Raw genomic sequence first — 20,131 nt, 5'->3', positions numbered from 1 at the left:
TTGATGGCAGAGATAGAAACATCTAGAAAGGCATTCATGTCCTCTTTTGTCAGGCAGCCAGGAGAGTGGAATTGTATCTATAACCCATCTTCCTTGGCCAGCTGGGCAAAATGTTAGCAAGACCCCATCTTAATTAATGAGCCGGGCATGGGGTGGTTCTTTTTTTGTTTTTTGTTTTTGGTACTGGGAATTGAACCCAGGACCTTGTCCTTGCTAGGCAAATGCTTTGCCACTGAGCTACATCACAGCTCGCATGGGGTGGTTCTTGACACTTGTGGTCCCAGCTACATGGGAGGTATGGGGGATTGCAGTAGAGTTAAAGGGCAACGTTATCTGAGAAAGAACCTAAAGCAAAATAAGCTACATGCACAGCTCAAGTTGCAGAGCAAGCACTTGCTCAACAAGCAGAGGGTCCTGGGTTCAAATGTGAGTACCTCAAAAAAGAAAGGAAATGCAGAAGCCTAAGAAAAATAACGATGCCACCATATATACTATATGTATATTATATGCACACATTTTATAGACAGATAGTGCACGCACATGTGCTGCACAGGCTAGTCCTGGGGCTTGAACTTAGGGCCTAGGCACTGTCCCTGAGCTTTTTTTGTTTTTACTCAAGGCTAGTGCTCTACCACTTGAGCCACAGCTCCACTTCTGGGTTTTTGGTGGCTTCGTTGAATATAAGAATCCCGTGGACTTCCTGCCGTAGCTGGCTTCGATCCGTGATCCTCAGATCCCAGCCTTCTGAGTAGCTGGGGTTACAGGTGTGAGCCACCGGCGTCTGACTTCTCTCTTTCCTCGTCCACCCAGTCGATCCTGCAGAACCTGGACTTGCGAGGCCAGGCCAGCTTCAGTACGGTCCACACCTACGGCCTCTACGTGAACTTCAAGAACTTCGTGTGCAACATTGGGGAGGACGCCGAGCTGCTCATGGCCCTCTACGACCCAGACCGGTCCACCTTCATCAGGTAGCCCAGACCCCCCTTCCCCTCCCCCATAGCAGCCCAGCCTCTGCCCTGGCCAGGCTAGGCAGAGGAGACGGGGAAGAAGGGATTTCTGGGTAGTGGCAGGGAAAGTCCCCTCACGCCTGCCTGCCTGTCTGCGGGCTCTCTCTGCCCTCCTTTCTCTGAGAGCGGCCGTGACGCCCCCTGGCTCATGGAGGATCATTGTCTTCCCTCACCAGTGAGAACTACCTGATCCGCTGGGGCAGTAACGGGATGCCCAAGGAGATTGAGAAGCTCAATAACCTCCAGGCGGTGTTCACCGTAAGTCCCTCTCGGGGTCCCTCTTGCGGTTTTGTTAGCGTGGTATGGTGTGGAAATCACCTTGGCGGTCATTTGTACAAGGATTGGTAGAGCACCTACTAGATGCTGGGCACGAATTAATGGACAGGCCCGAACACATCGGGGGAAAATACAGAATCTGCCTTCTAGGGTCACTCCTGCCGGGGTAGGGAGATGGATAATGATGAACACAGGGGAGGGGTGGGGGATTTCCATGGCGGCAGTCCTGCAGCTGGGGAGGGGTGGGGGTCTGGCTTTGTGGGTTGGGCTGGGGCTGAGGGTGGGCGGGGCTGAGGCTGAGCTGCCTGCGGATCCAGACCTCCTGAGTGCGGCCTTCTCCCTCCTCCCTCCACAGTGCTCCTCCCTCCAGGGGGAGGAGGTACAGGATGTTGTAGTTGGGACGCCGAGACCAGCTTGGTCTTGGGTGGGAGCTGTCCAGGCCTCTCTCTCTCTCTCTCTCCCTGGGGAAGATTCTGGCTCAAGGCTAGCTTGCTGAGCAGAACCGTTAGCAAGATGCCACCGTAGCACTCACGCTGGGTGTGGTGGCGAGCGCCTCCCATCCCCCGCCCTGTCGGGGGAGGAGGGGGTGGACACAAGGAGGCTGTCGGTCCAGGCCAGCCCAGGCAAAACCACAGGACCCTGTCTCAAAAATAGCGGATGCAAGAAAGGCTGGGGATGTGGTAAGTGATAGCACGCCGGCCTAGTAGCCATTAAGGCCCCGAGTTCAAACCCTACTGCAATCATTAAAAATTCCCAAAGCCTCATTTACGAATGCCTGCGTATTGTTCAGTAATGGCGGTGCAGTGCCGTTTACACACCAGGCCTCCAGGAGTCTTTATTCTCTGTTATCAGGAACTGCAGATGAGACTAGAAAGTCAGCTGGAGGTTACTATTATTGTTACTATTATAACCTGAAAAGACAAGTTCAAGGTTCTTTCTTTTTTGAAATTTTTAAGTTGTGATTATAAAGGTGATGTACAGAGGGGTTCCAGTGACATAAGTCAGGTAAAGAGTCCATTTCTTTTGGGACAGTGTCCCCCTTTCCCTCGCTCTCTCCCCGTTTCCTCCCTCCCATCCCCACCCACAAGCGGTGGAGTTCATTTTCCACGCGGTGTCCGGTGAGGACCGCGGCTGCCTCTGTCCCCTCTGCCTCTAGCATGGCGGCTGGGACCGGCGGCGCTTCCTGTCTGAGCGGCCTAACTCAATTAGAGAGAATAGACTAGGCGTGCTAATTTGAAAAGCAGCGTTTCGTTCGGGGGGGGGGGGGGGGGGGACCTGGGACTGCCGCTTCGCGAGAGGGTTGTGAGATGTCTTTAAATGACTTCTGACAGCTAGGAGGCCCGCGCTGGCTGTTCCCATTCATCTTTACCACTAGAAAAAGATAAAAAAGGCCTTCCACCTGCGTCCGCCTGCTGGCAAAGCAGGTGAAGAAGCACACAGAGCCACCCCGGCTGCCCCGGGCTCTCCGGGAGGCGTTCCGAGAGCACAGGGAACCTCAGAGGCCTGTGTGAATGCTGAAGCCAGCGTCGTGTCTGTCTGTCCGTCCGTCTGCCCTTTGACGCTGAGATGCGTCCTGGGTGGCTGTAACGCGGTAACAGCGAATGCCGTGAGTGCTTGTTGCGGTTGCCGGCAGTACTAGGGCTCGATCGAACTCCGGGCCTGCTACTTGCTAGGGCGTTGCTCCTGCTGCCGAGCCCTGCCTCCAGTCCTGACTTTGGCTGCTTGCAGTGGAGAATGGGAGGCTCACTTCCTGTCCACCCTAGGGCCTCCCCGAGGCTTCCCGCGTTGGCTAAGATGCCCGAGAGCGGGTTCTGAAAGTGGGTCTGCCCGGGCTGGCCTCGAACCGGGACGCGCTCCGTCGAGCCCGCCGACCGGCTACGCTCGAGGACGGAGGAGCAGGGCCAGAAGAAGCCAAGGCGGGGATCCCCCGTCAGGGGGGACGGGGTGACGCGGGCTCCCTCTCCTCCGCCCCAGGACCTCAGCAGCACCGACGTCATCCGGCCGCGCGTCAGCCTCGTGTGCCAGGTGGTCCGCGTGGGCCGCATGGAGCTGAAGGAGGGCAGGAAGCACACCTGCGGCCTGCGGAGGCCCTTCGGAGTGGCAGGTACGGGAACGGCCCGGGGCCGCCGGCGGGCCCCCCCCCCCCCCCCCGCGCCTCCCTCCGGGCCATCCCGGGGGTTACGGGTGTTCTGGGGTGGCCCCGGTCTCCCCTGAGCGCCGGGCCTCCCCGCCCGGCCCTGCTGCTCGAGGGGCTAGCCTGCCGGAGCAGCGAGTTCTTCTTTCGTGTGTGTGTGCTGGTACGGAGGCTTGAACGCGGGACCTTGCGCCTGCTCAACTCGCCTGCTCACAGTTGGTGCTTGCCCACCTGAGCCAGGCCACCAGCCCAGCTCCTTGCCAGTTAGTTTGGCGATAAGGTCTTGAGCCACACCTCCACTTCTGGCCTTTTTATGCTGGTGAAGTGGACATACGAGTGCCACGGATTCCTCTCCCCAGCATGGCGTTGAGCCCCGATGCTCAAATCTCAGCTTCTGCACAGCTAGGATGACGGGTGTGAACCCAGGGACCTGGCCAGGGTCATTTGCTTTCGAAACGAGCCATAGGGACCTGAAGTTAAATTTGAGGCTCTTGCCCACTTTTCTATTTCAGGGTGTGTGTGTGGGGGGAAGTGTTTTGTATGTATCATGTGTGTCATGTACAAGTGCATGTGTCATGTGACCTGTGTATCTGTGCGTACTGTGTGTGTGTGTGTGTGCACGCGCACAGCATGTTGAACGTGGTGGGATTACAGAGAGGACTGCTTTACGCTGGGCCTTGCTGCCAGGTTTCCTGAGGTAGCAGCATTAGCAGATGAGTTGCCCCCTTTTGGAGGTGTAGTTAAAATAGTCCCAGCGTTCTGTCGCTTTCTCGCGCCTGGTGGCAGGCTGGCTAGCCCTCTGCCCCAGGCCCGCCCTTGCTCCTGGGCCTGTATTGTGTTGCTGTCTGCACTCTGGGCCGGGAGGGGCATTCTTCCATCCCCTTCCTTCTCCTTTCCCCTCTGAGCTCCGCTGCCAGGAAGTGGTCATTATTGTGTGTTTTATGGCCGGCTTGTAATTTATTAACTAAAGCAGTACCTGCAGCCTCTCGCTCACTAATTCTCCGGGCAGAGATTGATTTATTCTATAAAAGGAATGTACTCAGAGTCATTGCCATTCAATATAGGCAAAGGAAATTCAAAGCCTTGGGTTTGAAGCTCTTGATTGTGTGTGTGTGTGTGTGTGTGTGTGTGTGTGTGTGATATTTGGGTTTGTGGTTGCCGTTGGATTCATTCCCTGGCTTTACCACTTAAAACACATGACTCACAGGCCAGGTGCCAGTGGCTCACGCCTATAATCCTAGCTACTCAGGAGCGTGAGATACGGCTGGATTACGACTCAAGACAACCCCGGTGGGAAAGTCTGTGAGACTCAACTCTTAACTCCAGTTAATCACCAGAAAGCCAGAAGTCGAACTGTGGCTGAAGTGGTAGAGAACTAGCCCCGGGAGCAGCACCGAGGGGTTGTGTTCAAGCCTCAGGACTGACACACAAAATAAAATAAACCAAAAGCTCATGAGTCAGAACAAGTGACAAGTGACTGAGCTTTCCGGTTCCCTAGCTGCCTGGTCTCTAAGGAGGGCGGGTAGTACCAGTTTACGGGTAACCCCTGCACTGCGTGAGTCGGGAACAGATCCCTGCACGCGTCCGGCGATACTGCTGCCAGGGTTGAGTGGAAAGCAGGTGATGGGAACTCAAGGAGCTAGATTCAGGCCCTGAATTCCGCCCCAGGTCTTTAGTTCGTCTGACAGTCCTGCCAAAAAAAAAAAACCCACCCAGTGTCAGCTGTGGTTTTGCTTATTAAGAAGTACTTTTGTCTCGCAGGCACAGTGATGTAGCCTCGGCCCTCGGGAGGTCAGGGGCAGGGAGAGGGCAGGTTCGGGCCGCCTGGGTGCGCGGTGAGGCCCTGTCTCAAACTCGTTCACACACACGGGAGCGGCCACGGGTTTCTTGCTTCCCAAGAATTTAGCGTTCGTTCTTGCAGACTTATTTTTATTTTCTGTGGTACTGGGACTTGAACTCAGGACCTTGTGCTTGCTAAGGAAGGACTCCTACCACTGGAGCTTTGCTCTCGACCCTTTTGTTTCCGAGGTGGGATCTCATTCGCTCTGCCGGGCCTCCGTCTCGTGAGTAGCTGGGATCACAGGGCTGTGCCCCCCACGCCCGGCTTCTGTGAAGAGCAGTGGGCAGATTGGTGGTTTCTCAGCCCCCGGCGAGGTGTGCGGTGCCCTCTGGCCTGGCGCACCGCAGCAGCCAGCTCCAGGGCCCCGGGCTGGCAGCCTCTGCCTGCCAATGATGTCTCTAAAGAACCTCTCCTCCTCCTAGTGATGGACGTGACCGACATCGTGCGCGGGAAGGTGGACGACGAGGAGAAGCAGCACTTCATCCCCTTCCAGCAGTGAGTCCTCCGGGGAAACTGAGGCCTGATTCTGTGGGCATGGGCGGGGGGGGGGGCGTTGAACACTGAATAAGCTGCTAGGAGGCCTTCCCCGACTCAGCCAGGAGCTGCACAGAGACTCCCTTCAAAGTGCTCGCTGCTGCATCTGACTGAAGAGGGCACTGCATTTTCTGGTCAGGTCACGGGAGGAAAGCTGGCTTGGGTGGGAGAGAAGCCGACGTCCATTGCCGGGCAGCAGTGGGCACGCACACCGAGGGTGCCCCCCGGTCCCAGGGCTGGCGTAGTCCGCCCCTGCAGCCCCTTTGCCCGGGCCTGCCCCCGGGGCCCAGGAATCTAAGGACATCTTCCCAGGTCCACTGGTGGTCCCAGAAGGGCCTTAGAAGTCACGTGAGCCTGCCTACCTCCTGAGGGGAAACTGAGGCCCTGGGGCAGACTCCTGCCAAGCTTGCCTTGCCGTAGAGTGGCAGCTCTGTCTCTAGTCCTTCAGTGCAAGCGGCCCCCTTGGATAGGACGATGAGCCTCCCTTCTGGCTTTAGTTGAACAGGAGACAGCTGCTGGCAATTCTTTTCTTTTTCTTTTTGCCTCAAGTCATTTCCAAGGTGAATTTAGTGTTTCAGATAGGCACCCTTTGGGGAAATCAAGGAAAAGAGGCAAAGACAAAAGTCACAACTCTCTACCCATCTATCCTCTGTCTATCTATCTATGGTACTAGGGTTTAAAATAAGGGCCTCACCCTGGCTAGACGAGCCACGCCTCCAGCCTTTTCAGATAGGACCTCCTGTTTCGTTTCCTTGGGACTAACCCCTAACCTAGGTCTCCCTCCCTGCTGGGTTAGAGTACCAGAACGGCCACACCCAGCTTACTTATTGCTGTGGGGTCTGGCTCACTATTTGCTTGTGCTGACCTTAACCTACAACTCTCCTGATCTCTACCTCCCCTGTAGCGGGGATTACAGGTGGGAGCCACCACACCCCACAAAGTTTACTTTAATGGCGGCCATTGGCCTTATTTTCTATTCTAATATTGGACAACACCAAATTCCATGGAATAGTAAGTGTTCCAGTGAGCCAAGCAGAGGCAGCTGGTTTTACGGACAGAAAGTTTGCTGAGAAAGGTGGAGGGTGGGGGCTGGGGGACCCTGGCTCCAAGAAAGGGAGCAGGGAGGGAGGAAAGCCGGGAAGTAAATGAGCAGCTTAGTCATTGTCAAGTTCTTTTCTCTCCTGGTCAGGCTGGGACAGAAAGAACAATTGGAAAGGAACTGGGTAATTTCAAGTTACTTTAGTAGGTTCTTTTCCAGGAAAAGGCCAAGGAACGTTGTTTATCTCTGCTGATTTCTGGGAGGGTCAGCCATTTGCTTGGGTTGGAACGTGGTCACTTGCCGCTCGGAGCCTTCGCCAGAGTGACTCCATCTTGATGGGTAGCCTGGGTTCCTGGGTCCCAGTGGGGTCTGTGCCACTACGGAAAAACCCCTCCGGCCAGACTTGAGTCTGTGCTTCCCAGTTCTCTCCAGACCCGCCAGGCCGTGCGTGGGCTTGGACTGCAGATGGGGACCGCAGCCGCACCTGCTTCTCACCTCTCTCCCTCCGCCCCAGAATCGCCATGGAAACGTACATCCGGCAGAGGCAGCTCATCATGTCGCCCCTGATGCCGTCCAGCGTCATCGGAGAGAACGAGCCCCTCACGTCCATCCTGAACAAAGTCATAGCGGCCAAGGAAGTGAATCATAAAGGACAAGGTAGGGGCGGGGCGGGGACGGACCAAGGAGCGGCTCAGCTGAGAGGACTTCAGCCTCTCCTCTCTCTCTCTCCCTAGTCCCTCCCTTGTCTCTATTTTTCTCCGTGTCTGTTTCTCTCTCTCTCTCTCTCCCCCCCCCCGCTCCTCTCTCTCCTCTTTCTCTTTCTCTTTCTCTCTCTCTCTCTCTCTCTCTCTTTCTCCCCTCTTCTCTCTCCTCTTTTCTCTTTCTCTCCCCTCTCTCTGGATCACAGTCCAAGGTGGATCGCCTGTGATGGCAGTTTTTATCCCGTGAGTCATTTCTTCTTTCCGCACCTAGTGTGGACTGAGTCCTTGGTCCAACACAAGGAGATTCAGAAATGATCGGGCGCTGCCAGCTGAATCTGTGTAGCCCATTCTGTTTCCTGCAACTGAGAATTAGGGTTCAAGCACCCACGGTCACCTCGCCCAGCTCGGTTCCTTGTTTTTCTGGCTCCCCTGTAGTATTGTGTTGACACTTCCAACGAAGAGAAAAATCTGCTCTGTAGAAACACATGTTCAATTCACTCAGCAAAGGGAAACCGTGGAAACTCTAGAATCCAAACACCAAGATGATCACCAGATTTTGGGGGGTGGGGGTGGGGAAGACTGAGTCACTTTTTCTTCCCTGGTCTGTGAATGTCTTTGGACTTAGAGACAATTGGAAAATGCATTATTTCCTGCATAGTTAGCGTCTCATGTAGTCACAGTTATTCTTAGTAGGAAAGTTATGTAAGCAATAAATTACCTGAAAACAAAGAACTAAATTTATTCTGTTTTGATTTGTTTTTTAGCTCTTAACCGAAGAATACCATTTTAGAGTAGAAAACACCTTTGCTAGGTTGCTGTTTTATAGTTTCGTTCTAAAACAAAACTAAGAGCCTTTGTTATTTCTTTCCTTGCTTTTGAACAAAACAAGGTCTTTTCAGATGTCTTTATGCTCTCCACAGATATTTTTTTTTTATGACTGCATAATATCCTATTGCCTGGAGTTCTCCAAACCACAAAAGCCAAATGCATTTGGTTTGAAGGTCTTATTTAGCTATACTTTCTCTGGTAGGGTTACAGAGTACCGCATCCCATTAAATAGAATAATTGTTCTGGTGGACAGAGCAGGAGAACTTACCTTTTGTAGACAGAAAAGGACTGAAAAAAACAAGCAGATACCTCACTTTGAAAGGAACTATTCTTTTTCTAAGGTAGGAAAAGGAAGGCAGGACCACGGGAAGATCAGCGAGGCCTTAATAGCTGGTTACTTTTTTGGTAAGGGTTAAAACAGAGGGAACGTCATTATCTTGTCGATTAAATTAGCCCGTTTAGGAAATTTGCCTTTTTTTCCCGTTCTTCTGATTTCTTAGACGTAAGATAAGCTTTTTGGTGCCATGGAACTTTTTCCCTCAGTGACTCTACTTTGATTTTCAGCCTGGATTGTTGGGGCACCGTACAGGCCTGAGCAACTTAAAAAAAAAGTGAGATTCTATGTGAAAGAAAAAAAAATAACCAAAGCCCAGAGGGCTGGATGCATGGCTCAAGGGGTAGAGCACCTGGGTAAGAAGCATGAGGCCCTGAATTCAAACCCCAGTATTGCTGAAAATGATAAAAGTCTGCAACTCTTGGGAAGATGAAAAGTAAATTTCCTCTTAGGTTTTAATAAGCAGCTAAATTACCTAGCCTTCCTATATATGCATGGATTTCCTGTCAAAGATTTTCTGAGCCCTTTACGTAATGAAGACAGTAACCTTTCTTCTTTACGATACATCATTTTCCCCAAGTTTTAGCCTTCTAAATATTTGTTAGACTATATTACCTGTCCCTGTGGATCGTATATTCATGTCCCATTTATTTGTCATGTTTTTAATTTTCTTATAATGGCTGTAAGTTCGTTATTTCTTACAAGTATCTCATTACCACACAGGATGCTGTTTGCATCTTTATGTGTATCAAAACTTATGCCTAGCTAGTTGTTTTGCTCTCGTATAAAAGATGATTCATTTTCAGAATTTCAGTATCTATACATTATTCTTCCTCCGCTTCCCTATCGGCTTTTCCTGCTCCCATCTTTGTTGTGAGAGGAATCCATTTGAATGAAAATAGGACCTGAGAAATAACAACCATTCTGTTTCAAATAGCGAGAAATCATCTCAGCCTCTTTATCATGGAGTCTTTTCTGTGTTTGTTGACACCTTTTCCATCCTGTATTAACATCGTCAGCGATCACCACCACAGATAACCACATTCCATCTCACTGCTTCCCACGAGATTAAACACTTGCTATGGCCTTGTACAGAATTGTGGCTTTGCAATAGTTTGGTATCTGGGAGGGCTCGCTCTAGTCTGTTTCTCCCCTCCAGTTAAGAATCTGTCACCTGTCTGTCAAATTCCTGAAAGAAGGCCCTGTGGTGGTTGAGGGAGCGATGGGTTTAACTGGAGGCCTTTGGGATCTTTTAGGACACGAAGTCTAGTGATGCTTACACGGTATCTGGGTCACACAGGAGTCCTGCATGTTGTTTGGTTGGTTTGTTTTTCAAGGTCTTTGGGTGTCCTTGAAGCTGTTGCCCGGTGACCTCGCTCAGGTGCAGAAGAACTTTTCCCACCTGGTGGATAGATCGACAGCGATCGCCCGGAAGATGGGCTTTCCAGAAATCATACTGCCAGGTAAACCCCTGGCTCTATTCGTGCTTTCTGTGCCTTTCCCTGGGATCGGGGGTCCCCCCGCGGGGGTCGGGAAGCAGCACGGCTTCCTCATCGCCGGTGCGAGAGGCCGCTGCGTCCTGAAAACCTGCCCCGTGGCCAGGCCAAGGAAACGGCTCCAAATGACACCATCTCCAGCTCTCCCTCCTGTCCCAGCCGCCTCTCCGGCTCCGCCCAGGACACGGGCTGGGTGGCTTCGTTTTCTGGCGCCTTCTCTCTGCTGTCCCAGCTCTGTGGCTTTGTTTTCTTTTTAGGGGAGGAGGGGGGGTCAACCAGGAAAAAAGTTGAATGAATCCATAACCCCCATGGAAGGGAATAAGTATAAATGCTCTGTATGTATTTAAAAAAATACCTAGGACAAAGAAAACAGCTCATTCACTTCCTGGGTGGGTGAGCTCAGGACTGAATCAGCTCCCAGACCTCCATGATATTACACCGTCTTCCAATGTGAACACACAACGGCCCCACAACACGACGAGGAGCATCCTTGTCCTTGATCACTTGTTGGGGTGGGGTGGGGGAGGCACTGCCTCTGGCTGTGTGAGGGGTGAATCAGAAGGGCGTGCCGTGCGCACACAGAGGGTCCCCAGTCCTGGTGGACACCCTGCGTGTCCAGAGCTTCTGTCAGAAGCCTTCACTGATGTGCCAGTCCTCCCCCTCCACTCCTCCCCTCCCGCCCTATCTCTCCCCAGCGCCATCGCACGGCTCTGCTAACCCGTGGCAAACGTGGCAGTGGCCCCGTGAGCCCACGTCACGCAGCGATGTGGCGTCACCTGATTCCGCGTTTCCCATGCTGCAGGCGTGCAATCGCCCCTCTCCACTGTCGACAACACCCGGGTTTATTACCAACACGGGCTGCGCGGTGGCTGAATAAACACAGCCTCGCCAGACGATGGTGACATACCCAGAAAGCGACTGAACTCTGGAAGTGGGTGGAGGGTCAGCCTGGACCGGCCTTGCCCTCACACAGCTTCCAGTCCAGTGTGGGGTGACAGGGACGGACACACAGCCAGTCAGTCACCCATGACACTCCTCATTACAAAGGAAGGGGGCAGGCCCGGTTCCGACCTTGGCTAGAGGCTGTGGGGAATTTTTCCCTTGAGCTCGTTTTACAGGAAGGAAGCGTAGCATGCGCGAAGGCCCAGAGGTAGGAAGACAGTGGGACTGAAGTCCCCGCCGTCAGAGGGATCTGGCGGGGAAATGAGACTTCAGAGACAAAAGCCCAATCCCGAGGCCCGCAGGTCACAGCAAGAATCTGGGTCTCAGGAAACCGGGTGACTCTTATCTCCAGTTAACCGGCGAAAAGGCTACAAGTGGAGCCGTGGCTCAAGAAGCAGAGCTCTAGCCTTCAGCAGAAAAAGGCTGGAAGCTTCCCTCGACCTCCCCTGGCGGCTGCTCGTCCGTGGGGAGGGTGGGGGACACGTCGGGTGGGTCGGCCCCGCCCACAGCACCCTTATCCCGTCGCAGGAGATGTCCGGAACGATATCTATATCACTCTGATCCATGGGGAGTTCGACAAAGGCAAGAAAAAGACGCCCAAGAACGTGGAGGTGACCATGTCTGTGTTTGACGAGGAGGGCACCCTTCTGGAGGTACATGGGTCCCCGGAAACCTAGTGCCCCCCCCCCCATGGCTCTTGCAGGGAGGGCCCTGGCTGTGCTCCTTCCCCACCATGGGGGAGGGGCGTGGGTCGCCCTTCTCCCAGGTTGTCCTGGCCTTGGGTGCTGAGTGCCTTGAACTGTGGCTCTGCCCAGACTTCTGTTAAACCCGGAGGCTGAGCGGAGCGTAGACGGGAGGGAGGACGCAGTGTTCTCAGATACGGCGGCGAGAGCGTGCGAGGCCTGACTCGCCGGTCACCGGCCGCTCCCCGCTCCCCGAGAGAGGGCAGAAAGGAAGAAGAGGGAAGAGAGAGCCAAGAACGCAGGACGGGGGAAACGGCAGAGGGTGTTTGGGAACTTAAAGGAAAAGGGCAGGAGCCTGTCATCCCGGCCATTGTGGGAAGCATAAACAGGAGGAGGATCGTGGTCTCGCCCTGTGGGGTGAAGAGTGGAAAAGGACCAAAGCGGGAAAAAGCCTGGGCGGGGGGTGTGGTTCAAGTGGTGCCAATTCAGTTCCTCACACCCCAAACTTAGTGAGGGTACAGACGCCAGAGTAAGACATATCTGGGCAGGGTGTGTGTGTGTGTGTGTGTGTGTGTGTGTGTGTGATCTCTAGACAGTCGAGTGTGCCCTCTCCTCACTGTTTCTTTCCATCCAAAGAAAGCAATCTACCCCGGCGCGGGGTACGAGGGCATCTCCGAGTACAAATCGGTGGTGTACTACCAGGTCAAGCAGCCCTGCTGGTACGAGACGGTCAAGGTGAGACCCCACTCCGCCGCTCCTCCTCATTCTCCCCGCCCCCTTCCTGCCTCTCTCTGTCGTCCTGAGCGGCCTTGAGGCAGTCTGTGAGAGATGAAGGGGTGGTTCTAAGTCATAGCAGCCTCTCTTGAGCGAACCCCACACTTTGGCCCCGCGTCCTCCTCCGTTGAAGTCTCCAGATTCACATAGAGAAGCCTTGGGCGGCGCCACAGGCAGCAGAGACGGTCCACCGTCACCCGGAAATGCCCACCCTCTGCCAACTGTCAGCCGACCTGTTCTACTGCTTGGTCCCTAGCCACGTTTCCTCTTGTCACTCAATCAGGAGTGTCCTCTGCCGCCCAGAGGGTGGACAAGCATGTGCCGAGATGCCCTCTGAATGAGGGGCCCAGGACTCCTCAGTGTCCCCCCAAGGTGCTAGAGTGCCTTCTAGCTTCACAGCCTGAGGCCCCGTCCTTTCCCATGAGGCCCTGAGTTCAAACCCCAGACCTGCACACTCACACACACACACACACACACACACACACACAGAGAAAAGCTCAACATGATTTATGTGCTGATTTCTCTGATCTTGTTGACTTAATGTGTATGACTCAAAAACGTCATATTGCACCCTATAACTGTGTGCAACGATTAGATGTCACACAAAAAAATAACGCTCATTAAAAGTGAGCCGAGCCTGGCGCCGGTGACCCAGCACCTATAATCCTAGCCACTCAAGAGACCAGGATCTATGGGTCACAGTTTGAAGCCAGCCCAGGAGAGTCTCATGAACCAGCAAAAAGTCAGAAGGAGAGGCATGGCTCAAAGGGTAGAGCACCAGCCTTGAGCTTTAGAAAAGTCAAGTGAGAGCGGGAGGCCCTGAGCGCAGGCCCCAGTATCTATACAGAGCTGAGCCTGAATCTCTGAAGACAAGCCTTGCCACTGGGGTGCTGTGTCTACAGAGCGATGACGCTCCCTCCCCCTCCCTCCCTCCCCCGGTGCAGGTATACATCCCCATCGATGACGTCACGCGGTGCCACGTCCGCTTCACCTTCCGACACAGGTCATCGCAGGAGTGTGAGTACCACTGGCGACAGGTTGCCCATAAAAGAACCACAAAAAACACGATACCTTTGCCTCACGCGCTCTGCCGGGGAAGGAGACGCTTGAACAGTGATTTCAGAGCTCCCAGTAGCGAGTTTCTCCAGTGGGGCGGCTGACGGTCCGACTTCTGCCCCGGAGGGCCTGGGGTGGGGGGTGTCAGAGCCCAGAGGAGAGTCATCTCCCCCCCCCCCCCCGCCCCGCCCCGCCCCCGTGGTGTGCTGGCCTCGCCCACTGCCCACACCCTTGGCCCGTCTGTCTTTCCAGCCAGGGATAAGTCCGAGCGAGCCTTTGGCGTGTCCTTCGTGAAGCTGATGAACCCGGACGGCACCACGGTGCAGGACGGGAGGCACGACCTGGTGGTGTACAGGGTGAGAGGCCGTCGGCGCGTGGAGGAGCCCCGTCCCCCTCCCCGCCGTCGGGCTGAGGCGTGCAGACATGGGCCCCTTCAAGCCCTAGAAACCCCCAGTGCCCAAGGAATGGCCTCGGGCTGGCGCGCCTGCCGGGCAGGCAGAAGGCCCCGAGGGGAAATCCCAGCACTGCCACCCAGGGGAGCGCGGGCCCTCGGGCGGAGGGTGCGTGTGTGGCCCGGGGTGACACAGGCGGTGGCCCGGGTGGGCTCCCTTAGATCATGGTGGTGGTGGGAGGATGTGGTTTCCTATCGCCACGACCCAGAGGCTATTTCTGTGCCGTGGGGGCCCGCTTCCTTCCCTGGCAGGGAGCCCCCATTGCTCTTGTAACTGTACTGGCACCAAAATTAAAATGCCGTCCGACTTTATCCTGCAGTGTGTTGACTTCATTCTGGCAGTTACCTGGAGAGTCCTTAGTTCTTTCTTTGTTTTCGTTCTGGTCCTGGGGTTTGAATGCAAGGCCCGGGCACTGTCCTGCAGTTTGTTTTACTCAAGACTGGCCCTCTACCACTTGAGCCAGAGCTCCACTTCTGGCTTTTTGGCGATTCCTTGGAGGCGGGAGTCTCACGGACTTTCCTCTCCAGGCTGGCTTTGAACCGTGGTCCTCAGATCGCATCTCACCCCTTTTGTTAATTCTGTGTTGAAATCATTTCCGCGCTCTGGAGCACAGGGGCAGATGCCGGCGGCGTGGGAGTTGGAGGACAGTCACGTGACGAGGTCACATGACGAAGCCACGTGTTCCCCGCGGGTTGTGCACGGCCAGGGCCGCCCATCCCCTGCCCTTGCTGATGTGATCTTCCATGTCAGGGGGACAACAAGAAAATGGACGATGCCAAATTCTACCTGACCCTGCCGGGGACCAAGGCGGAGATGGAAGAGAAGGAGCTGCAGGCGTCCAGCAAGGACAGCACGAAGGACAGCTTCCAGATCGCCACGCTCATCTGCTCCACAAAGCTCACGCAGAACGGTACCGGGGAGGGGCGTCCTGGGCACGCGCGCTGACCTCTGACCCTTCCGGGCTACCTGGATACCCGCACCGGCCTGGGCGGCGTGGTGCCTGAGGCAGGAGGCTGGGTGCTTCCATTCTGCCCTCTGCCTTTCTGGTGACCTTCCAACTCATTCATTCATGAGGGTTGTGTGTTATGTATTCATTTATTTTAAATCCACCGTTAAAACAGTGAGACGCATTTCAGTACTTCCTTTGGGGGTCTGTATGTGTCAGGATAGGGGCTTGAACTCGGGACCTAAGTACTGTCCCTTAGCTTTTTCACTCAAGGCTGGTGCTCTACCACTTGAGCCACACCTCTACTTCTGGCGTTTTGCTGGTTGGCGGAGATAAGAGTCTCATGGAGGGGCTGGGAATATGGCCTAGTGGCAAGAGTGCTTGCCTTGTATACATGAGGCCCTGGGTTCGATTCCTCAGCACCACATATACAGAAAATGGCCAGAAGGGGCGCTGTGGCTCAGGTGGCAGAGTGCTAGCCTTGAGCAAAAAAGAAGCCAGGGACAGTGCTCAGGCCCTGAGTTCATGGCCTAGGACCGGCCAAACAAACAAACAAAAAAAAGAGTCTCATGGACTCCTGTCCGGCTGAGCCGGCTTCGAACCTCGATCCTTTAGATCTCAGCTTTCTGAGTAGCTAGGATTACAGGTGTGAACCACCAGTGCCCAGCAAGTAGTCGTGATTTTGAATCAAAATGGCCCTTTTCCACCCAGTCCAGCCAGACGTAGATCATGATAAAGGAGAAAATAAGCAAGATGGGAAATTGAAGGCAGGAAGGTTATCTATAAAGTGTTTCTTAAGCTTACTTTAAAAACTTATTGTTATTATAAAGGTGATTACAGGAGGGTTACAGTTACCTAAGTTAGGTAACAAATATGTTGTTTTTTTGTTGGCCAGTCCTGGGGCTTGGACTTAGGGCCTGAGCACTATCCCTGGCTTCTTTTTGCTCAAGGCTAGCACTCTACCACTTGAGCCACAGCGCCACTTCTGGCCGTTTTCTGTATATGTGGTGCTGGGGAATCGAACCCAGGGCCTCATGTATAGGAGGCGAGCACTCTTGCCACTAGGCCATATCCCCAGCCACAAGTACGTTTTTAAGTTTACTTTTTGACTCTCATGTCCTTGCTTGAGAACCTCAAGTTTGAGCAGATGTTGCTTGATGTTCCCTGTGCGTTAGCAATTAGCTTTTGTCTTCTTGAAGAATGAAAGAGATCACACCGGTATTCTCTTAGATGAGAGGCTGTAAATTGAAATCCGAGGTTTCCCGTGAATTGGCTGCTAGGATGTACAGTTGCCTTGTCTAGAGAATTCCGTAGCTCTGTCATGCGAAGGTCTGGATCTCTCCTTCTGATGCGTGTGCTTTGTGGCTGCTCCCGCAGTGGACCTGCTAGGCCTGTTAAATTGGCGTTCCAACGCCCAGAACATCAAGCACAACCTCAAGAAGCTCATGGAGGTGGATGGAGGAGAGATCGTGAAGGTATGTGAATCTTCATAGCTACATCTGCATTCTGTGTGTGTGTGTGTGTGTGTGTGTGTGTGTGTGTGTGTGTACTGGAACTTGAACTCCGAGCCTGAACGCTATCCCTTAGCTTCTTCCACACAAAGCTGGCACTCTTTCCACACAAGCCATAGTTCCACTTCTGGGAGATAGGAGTCTCACAGACTTTCCTTCCTGGGCTGGCTTCATGCCCTCAGATTGCAGCTGGCATTCCAGGCATGGGCCTTGGATGCCCAGGGAAATGTACCTTCTGTGTCTTCGTTTAACATGTTCAGCCGGTGACGGTAAATAAAAGACTTTTTCTGGCCTGCGTGGCCCATTCGTAAGAAAAATGGTATTTTAAAGCCTATTCTTTGGGAATATTGTGGTTCCTGAATGGCTGCCGCCTGTGCGGATAAGATTTCCTGTGAGCCAAATTAAATCACCAAAGTAACCCCTTCCCCCCCCCCCCCGCTTTTTTCTCGCCTTCAGTTTTTGCAAGATACGCTGGATGCTCTCTTCAACATCATGATGGAAATGTCAGACAACGACACGTACGACTTCCTTGTGTTTGACGCTCTGGTGAGTGAGTGGCTCAGTGCTCACACTCCGGAGGAAAATGTTGGGGGGCGGGGGTTGGGGCGAGCCCCACACCGCATCAGCAGTGAGAACTTAGTGACCAGCCCTCAAAAACCGGTCTGCGGCCCTCCCTCTCTCGGCCGTGCTCTTCCCCGTTTACCGAATGCCCTGCTTTGGGGCTGCAGGCCGCCCCTCCCTCCCCCCGCCGCCGCCAGGCCAGGGGTGTTTGTATCGGTCATTGATAGCCATCAGTCACGCACCTCACACGTAACGGTCTCTCCGTTAGTGTGAAATACACTCCAACCTGAAGACAGAGACTGCGGCTCCGCAAGAGCAGCGTCGCAATGGTTCCTAGTTGTTCCCGCCGGTTGGCAGCAGGCCCGGCGTGGTGGCCCTGCAGCTGTTAACGTGCCTTCCCCGCCTCCCCCGTCCCTCCCCTCCATTTGGCAGGTGTTTATTATCTCACTGATCGGAGACATCAAGTTCCAGCATTTTAATCCCGTCCTGGAAACCTACATTTACAAGCACTTCAGTGCCACCTTGGCATACGTGTGAGTACGGCCGGTGGGCGGGCTGGGGTTCCAGGGGCTGGTGTTTGAGGAACGAGAGGAACCTGGGCTGGGTAGATGTGCCGGTGAGCGTGGACCGTGGCTGTCAGCGTCCGGGTGGAGGGAAGGAGGAGCCATTAGCGTGTTCTCCTGGGAAAGAGGTCGCTATGTTCCCATCTTCCTTCTGGACGTGGCTGTGTGTTATTTGACTTCTGTTTATGTGTGGTATTTGTTTACTTGTTTTTGTACCACCATTGAAGTTTGAAGTTAGGGCCTCGCACCCCTGCTTAGTAGCTTTTTCTGCTCAAGGCTGCTGCTCTGCCATTTAAGCTACGTCTCTACTTCCCGCTGTTGTGGCTGGCTGCTTAGACATAACAGCCTCTCTGATTTATCTACCTGGGCTGGTTTTGAACCCACATCTTCAGATCTCAGCCTCCTGGATTGCAAGTGTGAGCCAATCGTATCCAGATAAACACTTGAAAAAAATAATCCAGAACGTGTAGGGGGAAAAAAATGAAGTCATGTAGGAATAGAATCCAGGGCTGGACTCGGAATTAAACGGTGAATCTGGATGTCAGGGGGTTGAGCAACGAATGAAGCGAGGCCAGAAGGGCAGGCGGAGGGCCCAGCCCTGCCCCGCAGCGCCTCGGGTTGCTGACTGCCCACAGGAGGAGGGGGTTTCTTTCCTCTGGCCTGACAGGGTGCACTTCCTGCTCTTGCACACAGCAGCCATCTTGGGCCTTGGGCCTCCTCCTCCTCCTCCTCCTCCTCCTCCTCCTCCTCCTCCTCCTCCTCCTCCTCCTCCTCCTCCTCCTCCCCCCCCTCCTCCCCTCCTCCTCCCCCCCCCCACCCCGTCCTGGGGCTCAAACTCAGAGCCTGGGCACTGTCCCTGGGTTTTTGTGCTCAGGGCTAGCACTCCACCTCTGGAGTTAGAGCACATTTTCTGGCTTTTTGATGGCTAATTGGAGATAAGAGTCTCCCGGGGGGATTTCCTGCCTGGGCTGGCTTCGAATCTCCGTCCTCAGACCTCAGCGTTCTCAGTAGACCGTAGAGAAGCAGACTAGAAGGGCCAAGAGTGAGTTTGTTCTGGCATGTTCTAAGGAGCGTTGTGGCTCTACATCCCGCCAGGCCACCTCCTCCCCCAGTTCTCAGAGCCCCCCTTCTCTCCTCCGTGACTTGGTTTTCCCTTTCTTCCCCTCCGAAGGAAACTCTCCAAGGTACTGAACTTCTACGTGGCCAACGCGGACGACTCCAGCAAGACGGAGCTGCTCTTCGCCGCGCTGAAAGCCTTGAAGTACTTGTTCAGGTTCATCATCCAGTCGCGCGTGCTGTACCTGAGGTGAGCGGGCATGTGGCCCTTCCCTTCCTCCTGGGCGTGTGGCCAGCTGTGAGCCCTCCACGCTGGACCCGCCGGGAAGAAAGCGGAGGGTGAGGGTGTTCCAGGAGGTCCGGGCCAGGCTGGCTGGGGAGTCCTTTCTATCAGCAGATTCCTGACACCGTCTGTCTTCCTAGCAGGAGGGCAGGGGCTGCGTGGGGCCCTGGGGGGGGGGGGCTTCGGGTGGGATGACTGCACTAGTGCGAGAGCTTCCTGTGGCCCGCGGGAGGCGGATGACACGGAGGGGACTCCGGGGAAAGAAAGAATCCGTGGCACCATGTTGAAATCATTCCTTCTCCCCCGTGGAAAGCGGATTGTGCGGGACAGGATGGAAGCCAGGGCGGTGCACGCAGCGAGCCCACGGGCTGAGCGGGGCCGTGGAGACCTGCCGTCCGGTGTTACGGTTCTTGAGAGGAAGGGCCGGACCGTAGTGGCCCTCGGATTCGGGGTGGGGACTACCGCTAGCATTTCTGCTGGCTGAGCGGCAAAGCCGGTGGGTTTCCTGTTTTCAGATTTGTGCATCTTGAGGGACTGCCGAAAATAAATAAATAAGTACAAAGAATCTCGTGGGCTTTTCTGCGCCCAGGCTGGCTTGGAACCCCAAATCCTCAGATCTCAGCTTCCTAAGTAGCTAGGATTACAAGCGTGAGCAACCAGCGCCCGGCTCCGGCCTTGTGTTCTGGAGACCGCAAGTCTTATTTTTTTTAAAACTTCTTTTCGGAAGATGGGCAATCCAGCTTCTTCTCTTTCTTTCCTCTTAAGATTCTACGGCCAGAGCGAAGATGGAGACGAGTTTAATAACTCAATCCGCCAGTTATTCCTTGCTTTCAATACGCTGATGGACAGGCCTCTGGAGGAAGCCGTCAAGATCAAGGTCAGCCTGGGGTCAAGGTGCGGGGGAAAGACGCTGTGGACCGCAGGACTGACCGGGGTGGGAGAGGAACCACTTCCCAAGCCGGGGGTGAGCGGGCCGGTTGTTATAGGACTTAGAAAAGTAGAGGGGAGAGGGAATGGGGGAGGGTAGGTGCAGAATACTACCCAGTAGGTAACAGGCCCTGGGCTCCAACCTCAGTACCGTATACACACACACACACACACACAGACACACACAC

The 20,131-nt window shown here is 54.4% G+C and overlaps 1 protein-coding gene across 1 annotated transcript in view; it reads left to right on the top strand.

The window, feature by feature from the left end:
• The window catches only part of Dock5 (dedicator of cytokinesis 5), a 115,132-nt gene that overhangs the window by 59,316 nt on the left and 35,685 nt on the right, over positions 1-20,131 (top strand). Inside the window, exons 8-23 of the mRNA XM_048330992.1 lie at positions 811-968; positions 1,184-1,265; positions 3,258-3,387; positions 5,680-5,752; positions 7,345-7,487; positions 10,031-10,156; positions 11,660-11,784; positions 12,451-12,549; positions 13,533-13,605; positions 13,897-14,000; positions 14,847-15,006; positions 16,420-16,517; positions 17,010-17,099; positions 17,547-17,647; positions 18,849-18,983; positions 19,782-19,893. Coding sequence (XP_048186949.1) covers positions 811-968; positions 1,184-1,265; positions 3,258-3,387; positions 5,680-5,752; positions 7,345-7,487; positions 10,031-10,156; positions 11,660-11,784; positions 12,451-12,549; positions 13,533-13,605; positions 13,897-14,000; positions 14,847-15,006; positions 16,420-16,517; positions 17,010-17,099; positions 17,547-17,647; positions 18,849-18,983; positions 19,782-19,893 — 1,809 coding nt within the window. The remainder of the gene's footprint in view (positions 1-810; positions 969-1,183; positions 1,266-3,257; positions 3,388-5,679; positions 5,753-7,344; positions 7,488-10,030; positions 10,157-11,659; positions 11,785-12,450; positions 12,550-13,532; positions 13,606-13,896; positions 14,001-14,846; positions 15,007-16,419; positions 16,518-17,009; positions 17,100-17,546; positions 17,648-18,848; positions 18,984-19,781; positions 19,894-20,131) is intronic.

Source organism: Perognathus longimembris, chromosome 21 (assembly GCF_023159225.1).
Source record: "Perognathus longimembris pacificus isolate PPM17 chromosome 21, ASM2315922v1, whole genome shotgun sequence".
Taxonomy (NCBI): domain Eukaryota; kingdom Metazoa; phylum Chordata; class Mammalia; order Rodentia; family Heteromyidae; genus Perognathus; species Perognathus longimembris.
Note: the sequence above shows the minus strand (reverse complement) of the source record. Positions and strands in the feature narration are given on the sequence as shown.